This window comes from Melanaphis sacchari, unplaced genomic scaffold (genome assembly GCF_002803265.2).
Source record: "Melanaphis sacchari strain LSU unplaced genomic scaffold, SCAv2.0 Contig1_pilon_pilon, whole genome shotgun sequence".
Classification (NCBI taxonomy): Eukaryota; Metazoa; Arthropoda; class Insecta; order Hemiptera; family Aphididae; genus Melanaphis; species Melanaphis sacchari.
The window spans coordinates 4,524,226-4,552,168 of record NW_020270976.1 but is presented as its reverse complement, the minus strand read 5'-3'; the positions used below and the strand labels follow the sequence as shown (position 1 = coordinate 4,552,168).

Genomic DNA, 27,943 nt, shown 5'->3' with positions numbered 1-27,943 from the left:
TTTAGTCTTGACAAATTCCAATTTCCAAGTTATATCTAATTACTTATGTAATGCACCTGTTGTGTTAGAAATATAAGACCAAGAGTTTGTTGAATCATTTCTCATTTAGAAACGATTCTGTGGCTCTACATAATTATAAGTTATAGATATAGAAAAATTATTTATTATAATAAAGAAAGAAATATAATATTAAAGAAATTAATTTTATTTCTGACAACAAAACAAAGACGTGTATATACGGGAAATAAAAGCGAAAAAACAGCGGTAACAGCAGTCAGAAACTATAAAAATATTGAATATTTATATATACGCATACAACGTAGTACATGAATAATGCAAATAATATATAAACTAGTAGGTGTATATTGTATTGTTTTGTAGTAGTTTTTATTATTTTTAATTTTTCAAGGTCCAACCGATACACGTTTTCGCGTTATTTTATCGAGCTAACTCTGTAACGATTATCACATTATTCCCAATGGAATGCGCACGCACACGAATTTCGATAATATACACGTATATATTATATATATATATATATATATATGGATTTTAGGGACCTGTTAGGAAAAGCGGAGGTAATAACGATAATAACGACGACAGCGGAACACAATTGGCACCCGGTGGATAGAGGGATAGGTAGTGTTAGAAGGCGGGTATTGGGGTAGTTGTCGGTGGTTCGGGCACGGGAGGAAGACGCGTAAATAGTGATCGGAGTATTGGACCACCGCTCGGCGGCGGGGTCGGCAGCACGGAGGGTTTCATTCAGAGTGCGACGCGTGGGCGTCGCGACAGACCCCTATAAAACCTCACCCCGGCCGGGCGGATCGTGACAGTCCCGGAACAAACGCCGAGCACACGACACGTCGCCGCCACTGGCGTAGTCACAATACCACTAGTAAGAAAAAAATATTCACACGGTGACTAGGAAAGACGAAAATATTTACGAAAAAAAATATAACAACCAAAAAGCAAACCGTAAGTAATTTTCATTAGTAATAACATACCACTTAATTATATACATTTACTCAAAAGTATTTTTACAGCACCTATTTAAACATATTTTTATTTCGATAAAGCTTTCTTTACCATTTTTACCGTTTTTATGAAAGGTTATGTCATTGCTTTTGTATTTCCCAAATAGATACCTATCATCTATTATTATTATTATTACTATTGACCTTCATAGATTGTTACAACATACGTACTGATAATATTATATGAGACAATAAAATAAAATTATATTATTATAAAATAAAAGTATACATGTTTAAATTATCGTATTATAGTTTGAACTTAATATTGTAGTAGTGATAATATTTTAATATAAATAAAAAGTCTCATTTAGCAGTCACAAAAGCCTTGAGAGCGGTGTTTTATAACTGAACACTTGACAAACGAATGTCATCGTAAACGATTTTCCCGCATAATTTAAGTCAGTATAGAAAATCCGTTTAGTTAAATTTAGTAAAAGTATTGATTTTATAAACTTCAAAATATATTTTTGTATTAAATATATATTTTTTTTCATATACAGCTTAAGGGACCATTGAGGTCCAACGCTGCCATCACTAACTTATTTTATTAAATATATTAAACATAACAATAATTAATTTTAAGTAACTATTAAACCTAATATCTGTATTTATTATGTTTTATGTTTTTAACTGTAATTTGAGCAACTTATTAAACGTTACTTTGATATTGATATTATAATAAAAACATTTGGAAAAAGTCCATGGATATTGTACTGCTATATTAATAATAAATTAGCACAAATTACAATTTCTCATTAGAATATAATTTAAGTTGTTATTAAGAATCTTTTTTAGGAGTATTTTAGGTTTTTGATATTATTTTATACGGAAGAAAAGTAGTAGCTCACTAGATGTAAAATGTTTTTAGTGTCAATATAAACTGTAGGGGGGCTTAGCGTCCCCCTTACACCTCTTAATCGTAAATTTATATGAAATATTTACATATTAATGATCAGTATGACAATATAGTATCACCTGCCTTCCTTTCCGAGCGTCCCTGAAATTACCGTTTTGTATTGATCAGTAACAACATGTTCAATTTAAATTAAATTGTTTGCTAAAAAAATTATTATGTTTTACTTTAAGCTCTATGTGGGTTAATATTTACTTTACATATTCTGCAAATATTTTGATAACAAGAGCCTTTAATATTATAAAAACTCACTATACTAAAACAGTAACACCTATACTAAAAAATATTAAAAATATCAACTATTGTTTATCTATTGACTTAACAAAATCTTAACATTTAACAACTTTAACAAAAATAATATAAATATTCTAAGTGTAGTTATACACATATAAACAAAAATAAATCTATCTTGTGTATATTACATTATTTTAATATTTTTGTATAGTCCATAAAACGTGTGATTTCTTTAGATAGGTACTCAAAAAAATATATATTATACTATAACAATTTTATATTATTTAATTACTTTTATAAATCAATTTTTGAGGCGCGATGGGTATTTTAAAACTTGTCTCAAAAGATGAATTAGTGTCTTACAGTGCTTTAGCAACCGATGGACAATATAGTAACAAATCGTAATTGATAATTCATTTTTTTTTTTTTTATCGGTAACAGATGAACTTGTTCACTGCTTTAAACGTGGTCATCGCGGCGACTATGGTAACGTGCCTAGCGTGGCCGACCACGGCCCAAGTGCATAACATGAACCGATACGGAAAACAGCAATTGACCCAAAAACAGTATCGATACGGTAATCCGACATGGGCGAACGGAGTTAACCGGGCTGGCGGTTGGGCATCGTCGTCATACGGCAACATGATGAGACATTATCCAATGTCGATGGCCCGATACGGAGCGATAATGGGCGGCGGTAGACAAACATTGTCACCAGACGACTATTACGACAGCGAAGTTAGATCGGTCGCGTACAACCCCAGCCCTAGACGGTACGACCGGTTAGACTACGCTGTAGTCAGGTACCCAAGTTATGGCGCTGGTTATGGCGGTTACGGCGGTTACGGCGGTTACGGTTACTATCCGGTAGCTAGTCTAGGCGCGTCCGGTGGTGACAGTGGCGTTGTCGTCGACGACGATTTGTTGTACGACGATGACGATGACGACCGCGACCGCGACCGCGACGACGACGACGACGACGACGACGTCGACGATGTGTTTGGAGATCGTACCGGACAAATGGCCGCAGCGTCGATCAATAGGTACGAGCCTGTCACTTCGAGATATCCGATGACTGACAAGATACATAATTACCGAAAGGTGTTTATGGCGAATCTCGTATCACCCTCTAATGCGTTCAAGTCACCCAAAGAACGGCAGCTGTATGATTTTTGGGAATCTCTGATAAACGGCGACTTGGATGACATGCAGCAAACCGACGACACTGCCGGACAACGTCTGGACCGGGACCGTCAGCATCAGTCGCCGTTGGACTATGGATCCGCCACTTCGTTGTTATACCAGCACTTGCCGCCAATATTTCTGAAGCTACAACAACAGCAACAGCAGAAGCAGAAGTTACAGAATCAACAGCACCTGCTGAAACAGCATTATAAATCGGTAGACGAACAAACAACTCCACCGCCGCCAGCACCGCCTTCATCATCTTACTCTGCGCTGTCGTCGCCAATGCAGACCGCACAACGCGGAAATTTCTACAAGCAGTGGGCGAACGGATCGCCACTTATCAAGAGGTCTTCGTTCGGTAGAGTCCAGCAGGTGTCACCATTATCATCTCTACCATCGTCATCATTATCATCGACTTTGGACAACGACGACGTGCGGCAGTTGCAAGAGCTCAAATCTAACAACAGTGTAACCAATACGACAGCCACGGCGACAACAATGACCACATCGACCACTACCACGGTCGCCGGTACGAGTACTGCGACCGCTCCATCACTACCCATGGCGGATGGAGGACAGAGAGAGTTTGTGCTACCCAGACCGGCGGGCGAGAAGACAGATTTAGAGAATCTATTGGAGGTGATCGCCGAAGGTGGTCTTCGCAGAAATTACGGCGAAAACGAAAATGTGAGTATACACTTTACGTTCAATAATCGTAAAAATCCCGCTGTGTGAGGGTGTTGGTTAACACTGACACAGTGTGTCATATTATTATATTATTGCAATTTTCAATTTTCGTCATAATATGCGGTTCCGTTAGAGTGCTTTTCACGCAAAGACGATTTCCAATTTTTTTATTACCGTTGCTACTTGTTAGTATTAAAGTGCACTATATAAATATCATTATTATTTATTATAATATAACTGCACTCTCAAAATATCAAAATGAAACATTCGAATATTATATTAACATTTGGCATAGTATTAAAAAAAAATATTATACGATTCATATTTTAAATAAATATTTTAAAAATTCCAAATTACTTATATAAAATTAAATTTACGTTAATTTAATTAAAATCTGTTAAAAGCTATTAAGAATAAAAATAAAAGTTAGGTAAAATAAAGCTCAAAAAAATAATTATTATAATTAATGTAATTATAGATTATAGCATTATTGCATGTTTAGATCGCACTCTTGTGCTCCGGAAATTACAAATATTCTTCAGTAAACCGTCATATTGGTTTAATGTATTGCAGTTAACTGAAATCAAAAAATGTCCATTGCATTTTATTTATTTTTCTGAAACATGCAAGTGCGTCGACGATCGACATTATATTTTAACTGCAAACAAAAAAAATATATATATATATATATTAAAATAGTGACTGGACCAAGTTTAAAGGTTATTAATTTAGATAATGTTAAATTATTATTGATGTTATATTACTCAATAACGTATCCAATTTAACGTTAAACAATTTAAGTATGATTATACTCGATATTCCGGAAATTTTCTTAGAAACAACTAAACATGAATAATATTAATGTTGCATAGCCTTATTTAATTAAATATTTACCATCACAGTGTCTATATAATACTATTTTACCGAATAGTATTATATTGTTTAAAATTAATCAAAAAAAATATATTATAAATTGTCTAAATAAAAAAGTAGACAGCCGGATAGGGAGATTTCGTTCGATATAGTAAAATACCTTAAATTCAACAATTGTATTAAACAGTAGTAACTGTAGCATGTTTAAATCTTAAATCTAAGTAGAATATATTTTAAAGCTGCCAAAATAAAATGGAAACGTATATGCTGGTATTTTATGAAAAAAACTTAATACTAAATACGTTGTATACCTACACAAGTAATAAATATATTACCTGTATTATACCTGTATGTATTGTATAACGTATAAGTACGATTAACAAACTGAAATAATGTCACAATCGGGAGTAGTTGAAGTTACATCACTGAAATAGCTTTGTGACCAAGTTACACATTAAAATAGAGAAAATTTATTTTTAGTGTTTCTAGACATCTTTAAGTTATAGTTTTATCATTGAACGAAAATCGAAAAATGATACTCTCTTAAATTGTAATTATGTAAAATATCATTACAGTATTTGAATATTTACATTAACCTATATGTACGTACGCATATATTATAATTAGTAAAATATAGTATATACCTAATAAAGAAAAAAATTTGAATATATACAACTTAACGATAATATTATAAAAATGTGATTTTTTACTCCCTTCAATTAATCTTGAAGTTAAATAAAAAAAAATAAATAAGAAATTCTTGCACCAATATATTATATTAACCAAAACTCTTGAGCAGTGTTTCCGAACCTAAGGGGCGGATACTTTATATTTATTTTTATCGATAAAAAAGTTGTCATTTCGAGCATTGAATAGTTTATTTGTTAAGTATATAAAAAAGGTGATCATTTTTTTCAACTTGTAAGAATGGGACTCGAAATTTTTAAAAATCTAAAAAGGGGGCGTAGGATAGAAGAGATCGGTAATCCCTGCTCTAGAGGATGGAAACAGATTATAGATAATCGGCATTTTAAACATGAAATCATGTTATCATATTATTAGATCATTAATATTATTCACTGAAATACCATTATTTTACTAATATTATTGATTTTATGTGGAAATAGGATGATATTTATCATTATCTGCATCTAGCGCACGTACCGCGGACAAAAATTGTTTTTTTTTTTCATTTTTAAATGATATTGGGAAATCGTCAAAATAATTTTAGAATATAATTAAAAATTAAAAATGTATTATTTGTAAATTATAAATGTAGAGTGGTGTTTGATTACGTTTCCGTAAATATTTGATAAGTTATCTTGTAGTGTGAAGTAATATCCACCAACTCATATTATACATATTATATTATATAAATGAATAATAAATCTCTCAAGATAATTAAGAAGGAAATAGCCATTTACTTTATTATTAACAAGTACTCGATAAGTATTTAGTCATCTACTGTGGTTAGCTAACATATATTACAGTAAATGATCCTCCTACGCTGAAAATTAACCATGTAATTATTAAAGTTTAAAAAAGAAAACTTCTAAGTAAGGAAGGTAAAACTTAAAATTAAAAATTTGATTAAAAAAAAAAACACTTCAAACAACGATTAATTAATATGTTTTACAAGAAATAGTATTGTGCAATGACACAATATAATGATAACTATTATTATCTGTATAATAATATAGATAAATTCTATAAATTGAATTATCTTAAATGATACTATTTATAAATATCAACTTTGTTCGCTATTTTATGTTAATTTATTTTATTTTGTGACAAAAATTAATCTATATATTTTATTTTAATTTTAAAATGCGTCTATATGGCTACACAATATAATAATATGGTTGTTGGACATTGGTTAATAACCAATACGTTGTTTTCTGTTAGAGAAACGTTCAAGCTTCAACGATTTTAATACAAAAATACTATGTTCAATTTCAAAATTAAACTTTTTTTCATTATTCTAACCCATATACGTTTTTGTATTATGTACTTTCAGTGTAGCTTACCGATGGTCTGATATCGGTTCATTTTAATTTTTATGACGGTACCTATGCATTGAACATTACGTTTTGTAGACTGTATTATACAAATAATAAAAACATATGTCTTAATTTTGTTCAATATTATTATCAAATAGTTTACATTTGAATGAAACATTTGATCGACATAAACGATAAAGCGTAATGCAATTTGTTTAACGTAGAATCAAAAATATATCGGTGTTTGAATGTCTCTATTAGATTATTTTATAAGTGATTTAAAATTTATTTACACATTTCACGTGTATTTTATTGCATTTAAAAATAACCTTTATTTTATAATGTTAAAATAAGAAACACATAAGCCTAAATTGGTTTATCTATCTCCTATAAGCTCTGCTTGTGTCGGAGATAGAGAGTTACAATACAATACAAATTTAAATATGAGTTTTACATAGATATAATATAACACTGATCATAATATACAGATTTGACAATTAAAATACACAGTGTGATACAGTGTATTGTAATATAAATTTCTAAGGCTATTTTGGTATAATAACGAAGGTTTATATAATTTATTTATTAAGTGAATCGCATTAACAGAAATTCATTAACATTAAATTAATCATATTTAAACAAGATGGTATCGATATAACTTATTAATATAAAATTTGAACTTTTTTTTTTTTATTATTAAAATATATTTACAATCTGTTATTTGAAACAATATAAAATTTGAATTTATAAAATATTAATATAAGAAATATTACTTTATATCGACACTTTAATATTATTTCTATAATTTCTATATATTTTATCAATACATTTAATAGTATCCGATTTATTATTGTATCTATATATATCCGTTTATATCAAATGTGTTAATCATTTAGTAGTGTACATGATTATGCCTTGTGCTACAATAGTTGTAGATTTTGGAATATCTTGATAGTCATAATAAATAGTTTTTATAATCAGTAAATATTTATGAAGTTAATTTATTCAAAAACATAAAGGAATACAGAAGACTGTAAAATACCACGTGGTGATGTTTTCATTAAATATTTTAACTAATTTTAAAGACAACAATTTGAAAACTGAAATCTAAATAAAAATAATTTATATTTATACTTGAATTTAGATTAAGTAAATATACATAATTAAAAATAAAAGATATTTTTTTTAATACGAATACAAATTTAAACGAATAAAAACCCTTTCAGAACATCTCATAAAATTATTAATGTATTTCGTGCATTGAGTTTTTAAACTTTTAAAATTTCAATAAAATAAATAAACAAATATTTATTTTCATTAAGGTTTATAATAATTCTGTATCTTTTGAATACTATCAAACGTGTTATTTATTATTTATGAAATTTAAATTTTATAAAAAAATAATGTATTGATATTATATTATAATATGCTATATGTAGGTGTTGTATAGAATCAAACATTTTGAAATTCCAATTTTGCATTTTCATAAATTTATTAAATATTATTGCTCTTTATATAAATACTAAAGTTTTTAACTACATTTAAATACTGGCTTCATATGCTATAATGTGTTGATATAGTGGTATATTTTGATGTTCAGTCATTACAATATCATACAACAAAATACTTAATAGACATAAGAATTTTTTATTTTATTAATGGAAACAGTTTATTAAATATTAAAAATTAATTCGTCAAGTTATCTAGGTTCAAAGTTTATAAGGTAATATAATATTAAACTAATTACTTTTTTCATAATAAATAAATTGTAACGATATGTTTTAATTGTAGAAGAAATATTTTTAAATGGTAATTAAAATATTAAAAAAAAAAAAAAAAAAAAAAAAAAAAAACAAAGAAATTAAACATAACTAATGATTTATTCGATAGTATTAAAACTTATGGAAATGTACATTTTTAATATCAATTGATTATTGTCTGGATTAAATACCAATCGAAAGCATATGTTGTGGTATTATATTGAATATTAGGTTTTTAAGTAATTCTAAGAACCATGTAGGTATGCGTATAATTTTTTTTTAATTTTTATTCTGGATACAAGACAAATTTCTAATTAAGTAGGCGTTTAATCAAAACTTTGCAACATAATCAAAAAAGCTTAACGTTTAATACTATAAAATTATATGAATTGGTATGACGTAAAACGTATTAAAAAAAATGATTTATTTAATAAATATCCTTAAATTACCTTTTTAAATTTTAGAACTATAAATACGTTATAATAGTTCCTAAGTAAATAACGCATTCATAATATTACTGTATTTTAAATACTATATTTAAAAGTGCGTTTATGAGTTATATAATTTACAAGCAAATAAAAATAATATTGTATTTTTAAAATTATTTTAAATGGTACGGTTTATTTTTTTTTCACCTAACTTGGACTATTATCTTTATTCCACACATTAAATATTTTACATTTGATATATAATCGTATGGTGTACAAAGATGAGTTAAAAGTACAAAAGATTGATTAAAGTAGTAAAACTAATGGAACATAAGTTATATATTTAATAATTTTGTTGAATACTTAGTACGAATCCTAAAATGTACTATCATGTATATGATTCGAAGTCTAAATTTGTTTTACGTTTACCAATGTAAACAAAAATAATCAAGATTAATAATATATACTAAATTTATATAGTCTTAAAAAAAGTAAAAACCATATAAAATGTATACATTGTTTCGAATTATATAAATATTACGTAGTAATTTAGTTATTGTTCAGTTGATTTTTATTAAAAGAAGTTTAAATTTTATAATATTTTAATACCTACAGCTTATAAGGTGAAGTAATAAAATTATTCCTTGAATACATATTTAGAAGAATTGGTTTACTATAGTAACTTTTTTTTTTTAATTTCCTTCATATTAATTATATTTCAAAAGTTTTTAACACGATATATACATAAATGCAAAAATAAGTTTTGCATTGGTATTTCATTCTTATAACAATAATAATTTATATATTTAATATCCAAGCTTACATTAATATGAAATATTCCTATTTAATTATAACAGTTTCTTTCAATTTATATTTTTAAGCGACAATATACTGTAGATACTAATTTTTATAGGTTTATAGAAAGTATTGTTTTTTAATATTCTAACTATAGAAAACAGAGATAATATTTTATACTTAATATAAAAAATAATAGGTAATTAATGATTAAATATATCACTGTAATTGTGTACAAGATAATAATGTAAAGTTCTTGGTTTTGTGGGAAAACGAAGTCTGAGCATACTATATCGTTTGATTTGTATACATTTTTTATTCTTAATTCCTGATTTATATCTTAGTGTATACTAGTACAGTAACAAATTAAGGTAAACTAAAACATTAAATAAACTAAAAAACAAAACTACCAGCTACTCGCTAGAGAATAAAATAATATAATTTATACTTTTATGGGGTGGTTTACGTGTCCGGCGTTTAAATTGTATTATTTTTCTCTAGCTGTGACGTCAACGCTGGAACAATCGATACGGAGTCTCTCGCCGACGGCGGCACTCGAATTCTTGAATGGAGGTCGGAAATTTGCCGGCAACTGTGTGTATGACGTCAATAGCGAAAATAGAAACTTGTATACCGCACGCTATTGAATGAAACCCCACCTCTCATGGCTCTTCGCACCGAATTTCCATTCCTCTCCCTGAATTTCTACCCCTTAACATTATTATCATCACTACCACCCTAACCATCTAACACTAACAAAAATGCCATGCCTGACGTCATACACGCACAAGCGACCTCGTGATATCTACCCGAACCTAACAACCCTCCGAAAGAGTAACGTGCTGAATATTTATAAGGCTTTCTTCATCCTTCCTTTCTCTCTTCCTCTGGGAATGAAACAGAGTAGTTATAGGTTAACACCATGACTCACCACCCACACAACACACCCTATTATTCTACGTTCATGAATCCATTTTACCCACCACAATTCTCGTCTCTTGCTCAAACGCAGACCACGGACAATACTTTAATTCGTAGTTAATTTATTTCGTATAAAAATTCAAGGCCATATAGAGAAAACAATAATACTATATAATTATATTGAGTTAATAGTATAAGCGTTTGTGCCTTAGAGACAAAATTTACCATGGACCTGGTCCAAGTGCAAAAATTAACATTAGATATTGCACGATTTGCACATCATATGCGGGTTTACATACTTATAGTGTGTATCAGGGATGTCCAATCTGTGGCATCTGTGCCTTTTGAGACACATTTGAAGTCATTGAATAGTACTGGAATGTCAGATAAAATAACATATACCTACAACCTACGTATATTAAATTAAATTAAAGTGAGTGCATTAATATTAAATTTTGTGTGGCACATTTTCAAATTTTTTTTCCACAATAAAAATCAATGTAGACCATAATATATGGTATTCTGAATTTTTTTTTTAAATAAAATTGGAAAAACCTACATTATTTGATTCATAAATTAAATTAATAGTGACTCTGTGTACTGAATTTATACAAATATACACATAAATAGGTCGATTTAAACAACATAACTTAATTTACACACTCATGTATATCTATATTTATATATACATAGATAGATAGATACGTAGGAGAGATGATTAAAAACGTTACCTAGACCACACCCCATCGTTGATTCTGTTACTGTTCGTAAACAGTATCGGATGACTACAGCTACCGTGTTTACATTAATTTTCAAATGAGCTGCTTTAAGTTTTAAGTTACAATACTAATGCATTTATACATTACATATGGACTGTAACAAAAAAAGTTGTTTTTGGAATAATATTGTAAATGCATCGTATTATATTATGTGATACATAATATTCACAGCGCGTTTTATTATTTTGTACAAACGACCTCAATTATAGTTCAATAAAAATGTATATATTCTCATCGCCATAAAATATATTGTCCATGAAAAAATAACGTTTAGGTATTGAAAATACGTAAAACGTACGATAATTTCAGTATAAGTGTAACACATTAAGTCAATCTTATTTTTAATGTTTTGGTCTTTACTTTGTGCTAATAAAATAGTTTAAAATAAGAATAAGTTGTTTTCGTATTTTTATAAGACTTAATTATTAGGAGACAAAACTTCGATTGTATTAACGTACATTATTTGTTTTGTTTTCAGTTTCCACAAGATGTTAAAGTGAATAAGAAAAGATCATTTGTTTCTGATGAGACGTCGCTGGCAGCTCAACTTGGTGCGCTTCGAAAAAATTAAGATGACCTTTCTATTGTACGAAGAATAAGATTTGTTAAGTTCGTCAAATCGGAGTTTACTAAAAACTATATGATAATAGTAGTGTAAATAATAAATTTTCTTTTTTTCAATACGTTCGCTTACGTGTCAAGTCAATTTCCTAACCATTCTTCTTTTTTTATTTACATTTTTAAAAGCATGTATGCACTTTTTAATTTTATTCTCCTTCTCCGTTAAAATAAACTTATTGTCGGATACCACATAATATTGTTTGTTTTAATAACATAATTTTATTAAGGAGCGAAGACTGAATGAAACGATTCATTGTACCTATTATACATGCATTTATAGTGTCTATATAAAAATTACAACACAAATTATCACCTGTAAGCGTAAAGGTCGGTGTTTCTTGTTTAAGTATTAATTTTACTCTGAATATTATTAATCAAATTGCCGTCTACCACTTATATATTAATCCTATTTATATTTTATATTGTCTTAATACTTAATATTTTGTATGCTGCCCATTCTTGCACTTTTATGTAATTCCCCTGTACATATATTATAATAATTATCATAATTTATTTGTAAGATTTAATAATTATTAATTATAGGTACAATTCATTAAGTACTTATACGTAATATAATACTGTAGTCATAAAAGTAGGATATTATATTTAAATAAAATATTATCAATAAAAGAAATCTGGAATTTTTTTATTGTCATAATATGCATACATATTTAGAATGAAAAACCTTTAGACGTATACTTTTTCAGGAGCAGTATATAATTGAAAACAGTTTTATACATTCAAACAGACAAAAATTTCCTCGTGTACAGGAGACATGTTTTATTTTTTTGGATCGCGCCCAAAATAGATGGTTAGTGCTTTGAAAACTTACATTGAATTATTGCAAGAATTGTATTTTTCTTCTTAAAAATCGAACAATAGAGTTTAAAATAATTTGATGAGAAACAAAAACAACGGAATAATAATGTGTGCTATTCATTCATATGTTATCAAGTTCGAGCTACATGGAATCGGGAAAGGATTTTCGGAACTCTCTACTGCCCAATGCGGTTTGAAACAAACATACGAGTACATCTGATGTGTGGATTTTAAAGAATTTGGCATTCTTATTGTTGTCAAATTACCAAAGAAAAAAACAGTAAGTATATAGTATGATATATAGGCGTATAGACGTATAGTTATAGTACAAACTCGATTGGTTTAAAATAAAATTGTTTAAAATAATATAATAAAATACATAGGTAATATTATGAACTAAATATACTGTAATATTGTATGGAATTTAAAAAATAAAATATGATAGGAGTTCGTCTCATTAAATAAGTATTTATATAAATAAAATATTATATCTTTATTTTAACGTTGAATAATAATAATTGAAGAATAAATAATAAATATCCACCCATGGTAGGTGTATCAACTCAATTAAACTTCATTATGTAATTACGTAACTGCAGTGTACATTATTAATGTTTCTGCAATAAATATTCTTTCATTATTCATTACTTTTTTTTTTTAAGTCCACTTGATTGTTAAATAACAGTTTTCAGTTATTTGCTGCTGTGAAATACAAACAAGCTTATATTTTTAATAAATATAGATCAATTATTACGCGTTGGTTTTCAGAAATAGTGGACAATATTGCTATTTGTACGCTAATAATTTTCAACCAATAATAATCTACACGATGAGCATGTTAACGTGGCTTAACGTTAACATTTTTTATTAAATTCAAATATACAATAACTATTGAGAAATTTGGTATTAAATTTTCAAGCACTAGATAATAAAGTCTAACAATTTATACGTTTAGATATATTGAACTTAAAGTTTGAAATATGTTAGATCAAACAATTTTGATTCCAGATTTAATAAACAAACACTTAGCTGTACAATTAAATAAAAAAAAAATAGAAAATAATATAACTTAAAACGGTTTATATGTTTCATTTTTCTGGGGAGACAATTTAATTTATTTTAATTGTTCGTAGAAATACCTCTTAGACTGTAATCATGTAGCGAAAAAAAATGTCTTTTTTAATTGGAACTACCTATTTATGAAAAGTAATTACTCTACTAACAAGTAACAATATATAACGTTAAGATACAAAGTAATTGTTTTAAATGTATTATAGTCTTTGATGTAGATAAGAGCATCAGAATTAATGTATGTTAAATACTTATACAATTAAAAATTAAATTATTGAGTAATATGCTATTGTAACTCTAAAGGATAATATAAATAATTGAATGATAACGGTTGGCCGTTCGTGAGAAACAAATAAGATATCCTTTTTCTCCTCCGGTCCAGTGGTCGGTTGTACCAATCCACGAATGGACTATTTGGTGATATTTAATGTTTATCGTATGGATAATTTATACAACATATATTTTCGTATTTATTGTGTAATGTATCTATTTCGACAGTGAACAATAATTACTTACATACAATCGAAGTCTGTAAATTGTTATACATAATATATATGCGTGCTACGTGGAACTTTTAGAGCGTGTTTACAACGTCATGTTTAACTACCTGGAATGGTGTTTAAGTACCGGAAAAAAACACTTTGTTTTAAATCCAATCACTTCCTATAGTTCTACATTCCACTTCCATAACCTATAGGATTTTTCAAAGCTTATGCTTAATGTGGCATAATGAACGGAAAATGTATACATATATATTAAACAATAAATATAAGATTATATACATATATAAACAGTTTATTGATATTTTTCTTACTGTAATTATTATTGCTCTCTATAAGAATTATATTGCTATGTAAATATAATAGTCAATTTTATCAATACATTTATATGTGAAAAAGAAATGTATTCAACAGGTGGACAAAAAAGTATTTTATTTAAATTAGAATTTAGTTCAAAAAAAATCAATTTTTTTTTTTATACATTACAATTTTAGGATTCTGCAGATAATAAGAATAGCTTTCGTTTTTTTATTCCACGATAATATGTTTGTTCCCATCACGTTTGCAGTTACTACTCTCTCTCTCCGAAATAATCTAATTTGTCTTACTCTATAATATTGTATTCAAAGGGCACACTCAAAATACAAATTATTTTTATTTTAATAGTGGAATATTCTACCAGGTATGGTGGTTTTAAATCAAAGGACATTAGAACCGGGAGATATATTTTCAATCCCTCAAGAATAACTGGTGGGTGTATTTGTAATATTTGTATAATTGTACATCTTGTTTTACATAGCCGTTCCTTTTCGACTTGAAACAATTCGCACAAATCGATGGTTCAAGGACATGCGATATTATTATTATTCTGTTTTATGATGAGATACACGGTTATTTCTTTTTTTGACACACGATAGTGTTTGTATATAATATTTGTTTTACCGGATTTTTATGTCTTTTGATTTTTGTCAAATATAATACATTCAAATAAACCTGACTACTACATATATATTTATAAAAATAAGAACAATATAAAATGTAATATTTACACGTTCCGCGAGTTAAATATATATCAAAAGTTGACTTGAGTAAGTAGATAATTTAGGACATATATTTTATTTACACCCTTTAGGATTGAGGAGACATAGAAAATGTTGTTCCTTTGTGGATTTTCATTACGATTAGGACGTATTATTGATAGGTATATCTTTGCAATATGCAACTTCTTCTCAAATTCCTATAATTATTCCTCCATCACCTCGAAATCGGTCTCTACCTAATTATGGCGTTCGTAGGTCTCTCGCTTGGATGGCGTTTATGTTATTTACATAATTATTAAAAAAAAAAAAACACCCCATCATATTATTTATATTAATTTTTTTAATAAAACAATACGATTTAATCATGGATAGTTTTATGGAAAAGGTCTTTACATTTTTAAGCCAATATAAAACTAAATAGATTGATTTGTCATTTATATAATTTTTATACTACAGGTTAAAAAACATATATTTGAGATGTATTATGTTTATGTAGGTACCATTATAATTTTGATTATTGTAATTAATTGTAATTTCGAATTTTTGAAATTCATCATAATGAAATGTGGTATACATTCGTGTAGTCCAACATCTAAGTTAGGTTAATAATTGTAAAAAACGCAATTTAATTAAATATTCACGGTTTATATGTTTGTTTATATATTAATAATAATTTTATTTTTTGCAAAAAAGAATTTTAACATTTAAACAGTATCATGTTGTATCATAATTAATTACATGTGTAGATAGATACTTGGATATTCATTTTCCAAAGTATTTATAACAAAACACAACATAATATTATATTCGGTGTATTTGGATTTTAATTATAAATACGCGTTGGTATAGGTATTCCAGTTATAAGTTTATTTTAAAATATTTGTGGTTGTAATTTAATATACTTTTGAGAATTACACCACTAGAAATAATTTTCCGTTAAGTACTTACTAAGAGTTATTTTTTTTTAACGAAATCCAAGTTGTAAATTTTAATACAGATAGTATGCAGAAAATCCTTGTGAGTAGAGAGACATTTAAACACAAAAATAATTTTAAGGTAGGTATGAACAAGTATGTGTATAAATAGTATACCCTATTAGTTTGTAGAGAATACATTGCTATATAATTATACTGTAATTATTGTAATATCGTACTATCAACTAATAAAATAGTAGATATACATGTTTGGAAAGTTGTAGATGATTAATAACTGATGTTTCCCTTCCCTCGCACCCAAAACAAAACATTTAATAATAATATACTCGTTTGTTGTGCATTCGACGATTGTTTAAATATTTTGAATAGTTGAATGTCAAATGTTTTAGTAGCAACTTCCGCAATTAATAACTATTAATAAATATTATTAAATGAATTTAAACACAATGTGAAAATGGTAAATAGCCAAATTTAATATCGTCGAGTGTAACCCATACTCCAATTTGGCGTATTTATAAATTATACAACACAAAAAATACTTAAATTTAATAAATAAAAATATACATCATGGTACAAAAATAATAAAATGTTTATAAATAAATAAATAATATAATAACGAGTCTTTTTACGTTCGATGATGTGTTGGTAGGACTTTGTCGAAATCTTGAATCGATTCTATAGCTTGTGAGACATAATTTCTGCAAACACGTGAAGATAAACAATGATGTTATAAAATGTATTTATCATATTAAATTATAGAATAAATTATTATTAGGTATATACAATAAGTAAATCTGTTCCTGATAATATTATTCACCATTTTAAGTAGGCATGTAAGCCAATATTTATGCTATGTTAGTGCGATGCACTGTACATCCACATTATTATTATCTACATAAAAAGTATGATTAAAGTTTTAAAGGACTTGGTATTCGATCGAATCCTAAGTCGGATCTCCCTCCGTCCAACATACTCGTAACATCAAAGTTGCAATCAGCAGAATCCACGTAGTGTTGTTTGTTTTATTATCATAGTAAATGTACATATTATTAGATTTAAAACTCTAAAACGAACTGTTCTATCGTCGGTTTTGTTTTTGATATTTCAATTTTAAAACAAGCTATAAGAATGTAAGATTTAAAGAGGCACGCAATTCGTTTTAAAATAACGAAAAAACCCATCGAGAGAGCATAGCTACTATTCTTACAATTTTACCTCTAAATTTGAAAAATAGGTCAATTCACCGCAATATTAAAACTAAAAACACTTAAATGGCTCTGGCTGAACGCAATTTGCCATGTTTTGCGAAGACAAAACATGCGGGCATCACGTCTTGTTAAAAATCGAACAACCTGTGACTATTTTTATAACCTTGCGTTCTAAAATTACACCATAATTGTGTTATTAATTATCAATAAAAATTTATATTTAATACCTAATAACTTATTTTAAAACAGTTTTTTAAAATCGTTTAGGTCATTCGACTTATTTCTTATAGTTATTGTTTTTGTTTATTTAATATTTTGTAGATGTTAAATAATAAATTTATTTATTTTAATTTTATATATATATATATATATTAATTTAACAAAAATAAAAATTATTTTAGGTAACTATTTATAAATGTGTAAATTATTATAATTTATCTATGATTGATGGTTTGTAAAGACTTTCAAAAAATGAAATGAATTTCTTGTGGTGAATATAAAATAACCATCTAAAAATATTTTTCATTTTTAATATGTAAATTATGAATTACTTACTAAATATAGAAGTAAGTATAAACTTAAGTTATACAATTAATATTATGTGTCGTCTGTAAATATAATAAATTACTATAAATTCGTATATTAATATTGTTAGAATTATTTTTTTCTTATATATTCGTTTATAAAATAATATAATATAAGGTCTGCATATTTCACATTTTTAAATCATAGTTTATATTATAATGTTTATTTTTATATTTCTAGAAACTGAATAAAACACTAAAATTATTAGATCTTAAATAATTATTTTTATTATTGTGTAATTTGAATAATAGCTCAGATAATTGTTCTTCATCGTTCTTAATTCCTAAATCGTATCTAAATCTTAAAATAACTTATAAATTAATAAACAAACAGTTATTTACTTTTTTTCATTGGAATTTGATTTTGAAATAAAAATCTGAGTGATTAAAAGCCTGAACGGTCTTTCTACCAATAAGTAAAGGAACAAACCAGCTATCAAACACATTACAGTGTCTGAAATTGCATCAGTTACCTGAAAAATACATATTACATAAACATATAAATTAGGTATTATGAAATTTTAATATTGTTAATGTTCAATAATTAATTAATTAATATTTAATTTCTTTGACCAAATTCATAATGTTAATTAGATTGCATATACATATACAGAATTTGTATATCGTATTATTATTTTATTTAAATGTTAAATATACATTTTAAATATTTTGTAATTTCAACCAATCTACGAGTATAAATAATAATATTACAATAAATTAAAACTTAACACTTACAATTCTTTAAATGAGTATTGTACATTACTAACAATTTTAATCTCTAAAAATATCAACTATTGATCGTATACCATTAAACAAAAAAAAATAATAATGTTATTATTATGTTATTGTTTATTTGGTTAAAGGTATTGTATATATTGTTGTTGTGTACATTTATACAGTTAGATATGTCTGTTTGTTATTGATTTGTATTTTTATCCAATGATTCTTTCAATATTTATTTTTACGAGTATAATATTATTTGTCTGCATTAACCTTGATCCCGTCAAGCCTATCATAAAAAAAAAAGACGGTTCTTTGTTTTTCTTTTAGTTTTGTTAGGCATAAAAGTTTATATTTTTGTCGATTTTTTACGGGGCGCCAAGGGAGTCATTATTTTTTATTATTATTATTTTAGCAACTATATTCACGTTACGTGAAAATGTATCCTAGCAGCGATATTGTAAGTTGACGAAATGTTAGTAGTATTTGCTTGCTATAATTTTGTAGAGTAACAGTATTCATATAAAATTAAAGGCATAATCACACAATACCATCATGCAACATATAGAAATACAATATTATTTGATCCACATAACACGAATTCTGCGAAAAATATGTTTTTTCATCGTTTAAAATTTATACAATTTAAGTTTATTGAATTATCACGAACAAAAAAAAATAAAAAATAAAAAAATTCTGAATAATATAAAAGAATTTCTGTAATACAATCATTCAATAAAATAACTTAAATGTAGTTCGTAATCTTGAAAGAAATTTTGTCCTTGTCCATTGAAATATCGAAAGGCAACTTTAATTAAATTTTAGTAATTTAGTTTATTATTGTTACTATAACACTAGAATAAAAATAAAGTTTAAAGTCTCTCATTTCTCTATACCATAATATTTATTAGTTTTAGAAATGTAATTTTTCTATTTGCAAATTATTTCGAATATTCGCATAAATATAACTAATAGACACGTATAACGTTAAACGGGTATATTATGATATACCTATTTTAGTCCCTTGAACAAATTTATATTGAACTTATAACTGATACGAATATTTAGTCATGTATTGTGAACAAAAAATAATCGACTCGTCCAAGAACCCATCACAGTTTTATTTTCTTAGGTGCATTTTACATACATTATTTTTCTTCTTATATTCATTGTTCTATCGTCGATTTTGTTAAAAACGTTTTATTTTTCTGTACGATATTAACCTATAGTTTTCACATCAAATATCAAAGAGTATTTTAAAATTTCAATTAACTAACGAATTGTATAATAATTAATTACACAAACTATATGTTTGGTCATTATTAAAAAAGTATATATTTTTTTAAGCAAATAAGTGACGTTCAACTACTAAGTGGATGCATTATAATCGATTTAAATTTTTAAATATCGAAACTAAAATACAGTAAACAAAAACGATGAAAAAACTGAAACTTTTTCCTATCGCTTTACTAATTTCCTTAGGAAATGGATTCAATGAAATTTAATCGTTTTAGTTTTTACTCTGCACCTTGTTTTACTTTAAGTACTTCAACTGAATACCTGTGTAATACAAGTATAAATATAATTAATTGAATTTCCTTAGTTATTTTAACGATTCATTTTTCAAAAGTCTCCAGAACGACTAGACATCATCATCATTTTAATTATAAAATGTATAAATAGTTATTAGCAGATTCCGCCAAGTGAGATAAACTGTATAATTTAATACAAGTTTCATCACAGCAGAGACAGCAACGTACCATAAATGTACCTACTCTAAATTTGTTTATTTTTAATTTAAACGTATACCTACTAATAATACTCCAATTATAACGTTTTTATCGTGACAAAAATAATTATAATTGAGTATTTAATTTAATCTCGGAGTGTTAAAATATTTAACAAACTATGTTTACATATTTTCCTATACGATTTTTTATTGTGTTAACTACAATTTAATAAATAAATTATTACAACCATGATACATCCCAATTTATTTTCATTCTCTTATAATCTTGATAATATTCCTTTCTGTAGACCATTACAGACATGTTTATTTATTTGCCTATTTATTTTATTTTTTACTTCATCTGCATCGATTCTATTATTTTTATTTTTCTCTCACTGATTATATTAATGACACTTACGAAGTTTCTGATGTCGAAGTGATCGGAACTCCGCCTGCTGGCCGTGTCGGCTACAGGTAGTACAGTGTTCACCATGTACGCGTTAAAATTTAAGCTGGCCAATGGTATAAACGGTTTCCATGACAGCATATTCTTCACAAAATCTGGAAAATAAATAAAAGGGATAAATAAAAATAGTATAATTTTACGACTGAAATGGTATTTGTGAAAAACAACAATGAAAAAACCATGTTATTTATTTGTACACGCGAATGAAACAATATCAAATGTAGGTAATTGATTTAGAAACCCACGCGTCTCTTTAAACATAAACCGTTCACACAGCTTTTTCAGAAAACAGTTCTCAGTAAATAACCCATAAAAGGATTAAAGTGACATAATGTTTAAGTTCGAAAAACTAATAATCTAAACTCTCCATCTGCCATGCGCTAGACAATATCGTTAAATTTTATACATACTGTGGTGGGTATCCCATTTATTATTGAAACAAAATATATTTTTCTTTTTTGTGGATGCTTCGCATTGTAGTTTATAAATAAAAAAATAACAATAACAGGATTATCGATTATTATTATGTAGATATCTATAATGTGTCCAATTTATGAATAAATTTCCCAAAAGTCATAATTAAACTATATCAATCGTACAATAATAATTTACCTACATTGATATCGGTACTTAGTATTTTTTTCAGCCTGTATACTTTTGATGGCATTTGTTTTCTAAACGGAATATTATGAATAAATAGTAGAAATATTCACAAAATATAGTAAATATCTGTTGAAAGTATAGTTATTCAAAATTGTATAAGCTATAAAATGTATAAATTATTCTAAAATTAGATTTACATATTTAAAATTTCGTTTAATTTATGAAAGAAATGCAACGGTAACGATTTACTAGAAGTTTTATAAAAATTATATTTTTTTGAATGTTGAGCATATTTTTAATTTTCTCATTCAAAAAAGTTAATCATGCCTGTTTTATTATTGGTTATTGAAATTAATTAAATTTATAAGCATTTTTGCACAAAATATGTTTTTATTAAACTTAGTAAAAAAATACGATTTCTTTGTCATTAAATATTTCGCATTTTTTTGGAAAGATTTTACTGATTTTTTTTTGGAAATTAAAGTTATACATTTTAATAAGGGTTATATCAGATAGCATGTAACTTTAAATGGATTTTTTTTTACAGTAAAAGGTAGCTTAATTAAGTATAATTACTATAAATGTATCTATAATATATAGCGTGCACCATATCAATAATAATTAATCTAGATAGTTTTATTTATTATAATATGTAATATATATATATATATGACATTCTTTCTTCATAGTTAATATTCACTACTAACTACATTACTTACTTGGTGGTCCAATTATAAGAGCATAGAGTCCTGTGACTAAACCTGCAGCCCAAACACTCCTTATTGTTGAACCATAAAGAGCGGCTTGCAAAGGATCGTAAACATAAGAAGGGTGATAAAGTAGAGCTCCACTAAACCACGTAGTTGTACATATTAGAAGAGAAATCGTCAGCAAAACATATGTCTGTGTCTGTTGTAAAGTAATATCGTAAAAAATGTTTAAATTAAAATAATAATATATTTGTAATGTATACGTAATATGACTATATATGAAGTTAGGGTATATAACGAATATGGAATAAGTATTGTTAAATTTAATAATTTCGCTTCTCTTGAACTCTTTTAATGTTTCTTATAAGCTTAATATTAGCTTGAAACAAATTCAAACCAATTTATACTTATTTACTAATTTACTAATCTAATATATATTTTTTTATTTAATATATTATATTCTACGCCTAGAGGGTCAGATCATATTTTATTACATTTTACCAGTATAATTTAACTATTTATCTTACCAAATTTAATTTAGTTGTACTCTCTTTTCTTCTATACAGTAGATAACCAAAAATAGCACCAACTATGTAAGGTCCAGCACGAGTATGAGATTTTATGTAAATTGTCATAAAATAATCATCGTTGGTTGGATTTGTCGTGAAACTGAAAATATAAAATTTGTTATTGGTTATATTAAATTTGATTGATAATGTAAATAAACATGATATCTAATTAATCATTTGTAAATATTACAAAAATATTCTCTCGAACTGGAAACAAAAACATGTTATTTATTTTATCTACCTACATAATATAATATTACAGTTCTCATTTATTGTAACCTAAAAAAAAAAGTACATAAACACTTTTCAGTACAATGATTCCATATTTTTTCATTTATCAAATTATAATACATGTTATTTCAAATAATCATTAAAAATTAGTTGTTGTAAAAATAATAGAATTCACAAAACAGGACAAAGTCAAGGGAAACAACATTTATTAAGGGGTTAGGCGTATAGGCTGCAATGTTGTTTTAAATGTATAGTGTGTAGTGTTCATGTCGTATAATGGTTGTTATTTTTGATGTGCATACATTCAAATTCCCACGCCTCTACCAGTTTCCGTGGTTATAGTTTCGTGAGTGAATAAACTTAGTCACAACTAGATGGATGTGTTTGGGACGGTATAGCTAAGCCCCATCCCGAAAAAATAAAATGAACATACATATATATTATATATTAGTATACATAATATTATGTTGGATGATAAGTAACGAAAAATATATTCTTGAATGATGTACGAAATTAGCTTAACACGGGTAAAGATACTGAAAACTGAATTAAACCTGTTTTCGACGTTAAGACCACTTGAAATCAATTTTTTCGTACTTGGACAGGATTAATAAATTTGAACCGTATACATTTGAATTGGGTTAAAATATAATTAAATTATGCACCCATTCAAGTAGGGATTGGACGAACACGCTACGTCTTTTGATATCTAAATAATAAATAATATATAACGCGTAAACCGTATAGAATGTATTTAAATCCTTTATTTGTAGTGGGCATCATTGGCGTGTACACATTGACATGTGACCATACAGATTATTTTACGTTAGATATCGAATAATTGTAACTTACTACAATGCATACTACCATACTATTACTATGTGATCTCTCTTTACAACACACGTAGGGATTTAAAAACGCCAAAACTTTGTACATCGCTACAGGAAAAACACACATATATATATATTATATATACATACTGTTCATTTTAAACGCGAAATATTATTTAGATCGATTTTTAATTATATACGATGTACAATAGATACAATTTTATAACTTTCAGTCTTTCAGGTATTCCTCTGAAACCGGTTCTAGAATATTATAATTTGTTAAATATTATAACTTGAAGACCGTTCAAGTGTAATTTAGTGCATAATTTCTAATTATAGTTACTTATTAATAATACTCTCTAGATACACTCTCTATTTACAATGTCACCTCAAAATTTAATTATAAAAAGGCATCAGTAGTGAACATTTTTTCTGGTTTTCTTTTTATTATTATTGTTGTCATAAATATTTTATTAGATTTATTACTTACTCCATGTTGAACTGAATATTTCCTGGTTTCTGTCCAATAAAAGTGAGTGCAAATGGTATAGCAATAGAAACAGCCATTAGTAAGGAAGTTAAATACATCCCGATTTTAGGTTTTTTGTGCAACACATACCCTAATACAATACCAATTATCGTGAAGTGAAATTCACAAGGCATGAACCACGTATGATATCCACACTGAGAACAAACATTAAGTTTAAATTTAATAAAAAGTTATTTTATTTACCTATGTATAACATATGAGTAGTAAATAACTTAACTTACCGTTTTATCGGTTGCGATGTAATTGTTCAAGTACAGTAAACTTAACCACCATGTTTGTTGGCAATTTTTTTTATCTGTTCCGATAAAAGCTTCCCAGAGGGGGCCGGATCCCATTTTGTATTGAAGAGTAGCAAAAAAAAATATGATCACAGCATAAACAGGCGTTAATCTAAATGGCAGTATAAAACAATTAATTTTTACAATTTATAATCATTATTGTAATGTTATTGTTTATATTATATTCGGAAAATTGAGTTATAGGAAATCACCTGAAATATTTAAACACCAATACTTTAAAAGGATTAATGAATGAATGTTCAAGGCGGTCAAGTAGGATTAAGATCATTAAAGCTCCACTTATTGCAAAAAATGTGTCCACCAATAAGTCCATGTGAGAGGTGAATATTGAAATGAAATAATTGTAGAACACCTGAAAATTTTGAAAATAATATTATAATGTATTCTATGCGTAAAACTGTATAACTGTTTTAAAATAATTTAAATTTTAATACTTGTTCATTAACTTCGTAGTTTTGTAATGGTCCGGGTAATCGGAATCCCCATCTGTGCCCGATTATAATAAGAATCATTGAAATAGTTGTAGTTCCGCATAATGGAGTAAGGTCCAATCCTCGGACTACACAACTTTTGTTTTTTAAGCTTTGCATAGCGCGTCTACCGGAGAAACACATGATCAAATCCACAGATTTGGATTCTGAAAAATTGTATCATAATTGGTCGTAAAAATATGGAACTATAATAATTGATTGAACCAATGATTCTAGACCATTTTTGTTATAGATTTTAAGTTAACACTGGTATGTATCTTTTTATATTTTATTACTAATAATATATGATTGCAATTGTCACTATACCTTGATTCCATTTCCATGCCGCTAGTTCAGAATATACTGTGTAATCGAAAACAGTTGCAATTGTGGTAAGCAATATCAAAAATACAATGAGTAATCTGTGAAAAAAAAAAATAATATATGAAATCACTCATAAATTGTTAGACAACAATCAAATATCACAAAAAGAACACTTTTAATCTCCCCCATAATTTATAGAAACATATTTATTGTGGTTATAAATAGAAATATTCCATTGTAGTTTATATTAATAAATTATCAAAAATAACAACAAAATTAATGTCGAACGTAATATCGATTTCTGTATTTGCATAATACACTAAACCAATATAATTTACAAAATACACCAAATGTATTTACCCATGTTAATTTAACTTTGAAAAAAAAAGATTGGAGTTCAATATGTAGTTAGAATGTCTTATTTTTCAATTTATTTATGATTAATTAAAACAAATGCGTTTTAATAATGATATAATTTGACGATAAAAGTGTGTACATTTTTAGTTTACCTTCATATTTTTTTTTAGTTAACACCACCAAATATATTTAATTAAATTCTTTAAAACTGCATATACCTACATTCAAGCAATTTCATATACAACAAATAACATAATTATGTACGTAGAGAATAACGTTAAAACTTTGAATTTTAAATATATACATAAAACAATTTAAATCGAGTATGGATGGTTTTCTTCGCTCTCATACAGACTCGTAAATGTACGACTGACTGAGATAATTCGTTTTTAATATATTGCATATACCTAGTAGAGATATAAAGTAGTATAACATATTTGCGAATAAATTTTTAATTTTTTTTACTAATAAAATGTTTTTAATATGTCATGTAACCTATATGTAAACATTTAAAATTTCTCCTTTACATTATTTTAGTGCCATCAAAAAACTTGAATAGACCTATGGAGCGTCAGTCGTAATTTCCGTCCAAACGCTGGTAAGTGAACTATAATTTTTGCAATAATACTATATTTTTTGAGTATATTATTCTGTTATAAGTTATGACTTGTAACCAATGGAGTCTTACATCAATAAATATTTTTGTACGTGTTTTACTAATATTTCGAGAACAAATGCTGTGTACTTGTGGCAGGCCTGAAGACAAGTATATGTATAACGTAATAAAGCAACTACCATATTATTACAGTCAGTATTGATCAGGTGTTTTATACATGTGTTTCACTGTTTCTAATAATGTACATTAACTGAATGTTGTATATAACGAGCGTAATTAGGAAATACAACATTTATAATATTGCTTATGTTTTATTTCATCAAATTCATAAATTACGTACAAAAACCAGGAATTACAAGCACGCGTTATGCATATGAACGTTGCTTTTCCTTACCCGTTTTAAACAAAAACGATTATTTTAAAAACTCAACTCTCTAAGTTTAAAAGCGCAGAGTTTAATATCGTAGTTTGTTAGCAACGGTTACGTATTAAACACAATCTAAAACCAAGGAGATCTAGGAACAACATAATAATCAATGACACCTTTGATGAGAATATCCGCTTTAATCAACGTCGACCCTCATCAAGCATTGTTCCGTATATTTCTTACAAAGGATTCTTCCGATACTTATGGATTAAATATATTTAAACTATTCCATCCACATAACTCTTGATCGCGATGACCCAGTTTTACTGTATTTTATGTCAGGGACTTCACTTTAGTTTCCGGAAAACAACATAAAAACAGTTTTAACAGTTACGACCAATCGTCGTATATAGGTAGTATGTAATATTAACATTCATAGCAGATGAACGAAATTGCGCTAATATCTGTACACAAATGTTAATTAAATAAAAAGGTACGTGAGTTTAGAAGTTTGTAAATTTACCATTAAAAATGAAAAACAAAAACAAATAGGTTTGATTGTCTGCGTTTTGTTTATAACATACTGTTTTGCAATAAATGAGAAAAATTAGAACTACCTAATGAGTACGGCGAAAATATCTGTGAACTGGTTTTATTTCTAGGTCATCGAACTTGTCAAAATAACTCATCAGTGTTAAGTTTAAATATA

At 27.0% G+C, this 27,943-nt stretch overlaps 2 protein-coding genes across 2 annotated transcripts in view; one reads left to right on the top strand and one right to left on the bottom strand.

Moving 5' to 3' along the window:
* The first annotated feature begins 425 nt into the window (after positions 1-425).
* Positions 426-12,713, top strand: LOC112593075. Its single transcript, XM_025337321.1, has 3 exons — positions 426-978; positions 2,626-4,059; positions 12,094-12,713. Exons 2-3 carry the CDS (start codon positions 2,626-2,628, stop codon positions 12,184-12,186), a joined length of 1,527 nt encoding a protein of 508 aa, XP_025193106.1. The 5' UTR covers positions 426-978; the 3' UTR covers positions 12,187-12,713.
* Positions 12,714-17,050: 4,337 nt separating this feature from the next.
* LOC112593241 (nose resistant to fluoxetine protein 6-like) overlaps positions 17,051-27,943 on the bottom strand; it is a 32,305-nt gene continuing 21,412 nt past the window's right edge. The window contains exons 5-14 of the mRNA XM_025337600.1: positions 25,898-25,992; positions 25,535-25,737; positions 25,292-25,452; positions 25,023-25,191; positions 24,742-24,935; positions 23,149-23,290; positions 22,631-22,820; positions 21,261-21,403; positions 18,736-18,866; positions 17,051-17,299 (exon numbers count right to left, since the gene is read on the bottom strand). Coding sequence (XP_025193385.1) covers positions 17,227-17,299; positions 18,736-18,866; positions 21,261-21,403; positions 22,631-22,820; positions 23,149-23,290; positions 24,742-24,935; positions 25,023-25,191; positions 25,292-25,452; positions 25,535-25,737; positions 25,898-25,992 — 1,501 coding nt within the window. The 3' untranslated portion in view covers positions 17,051-17,226. The remainder of the gene's footprint in view (positions 17,300-18,735; positions 18,867-21,260; positions 21,404-22,630; positions 22,821-23,148; positions 23,291-24,741; positions 24,936-25,022; positions 25,192-25,291; positions 25,453-25,534; positions 25,738-25,897; positions 25,993-27,943) is intronic.

Bases quoted from the DNA above. Each gene is read 5' to 3' on its own strand.
- LOC112593075 (XM_025337321.1), top strand. From the start codon at position 2,626: ATGAACTTGTTCACTGCTTTAAACGTGGTCATCGCGGCGACTATGGTA. The intron at 4,060-12,093 runs GTGAGTATACAC...TTTTGTTTTCAG, and splicing joins ATTACGGCGAAAACGAAAAT to TTTCCACAAGATGTTAAAGT.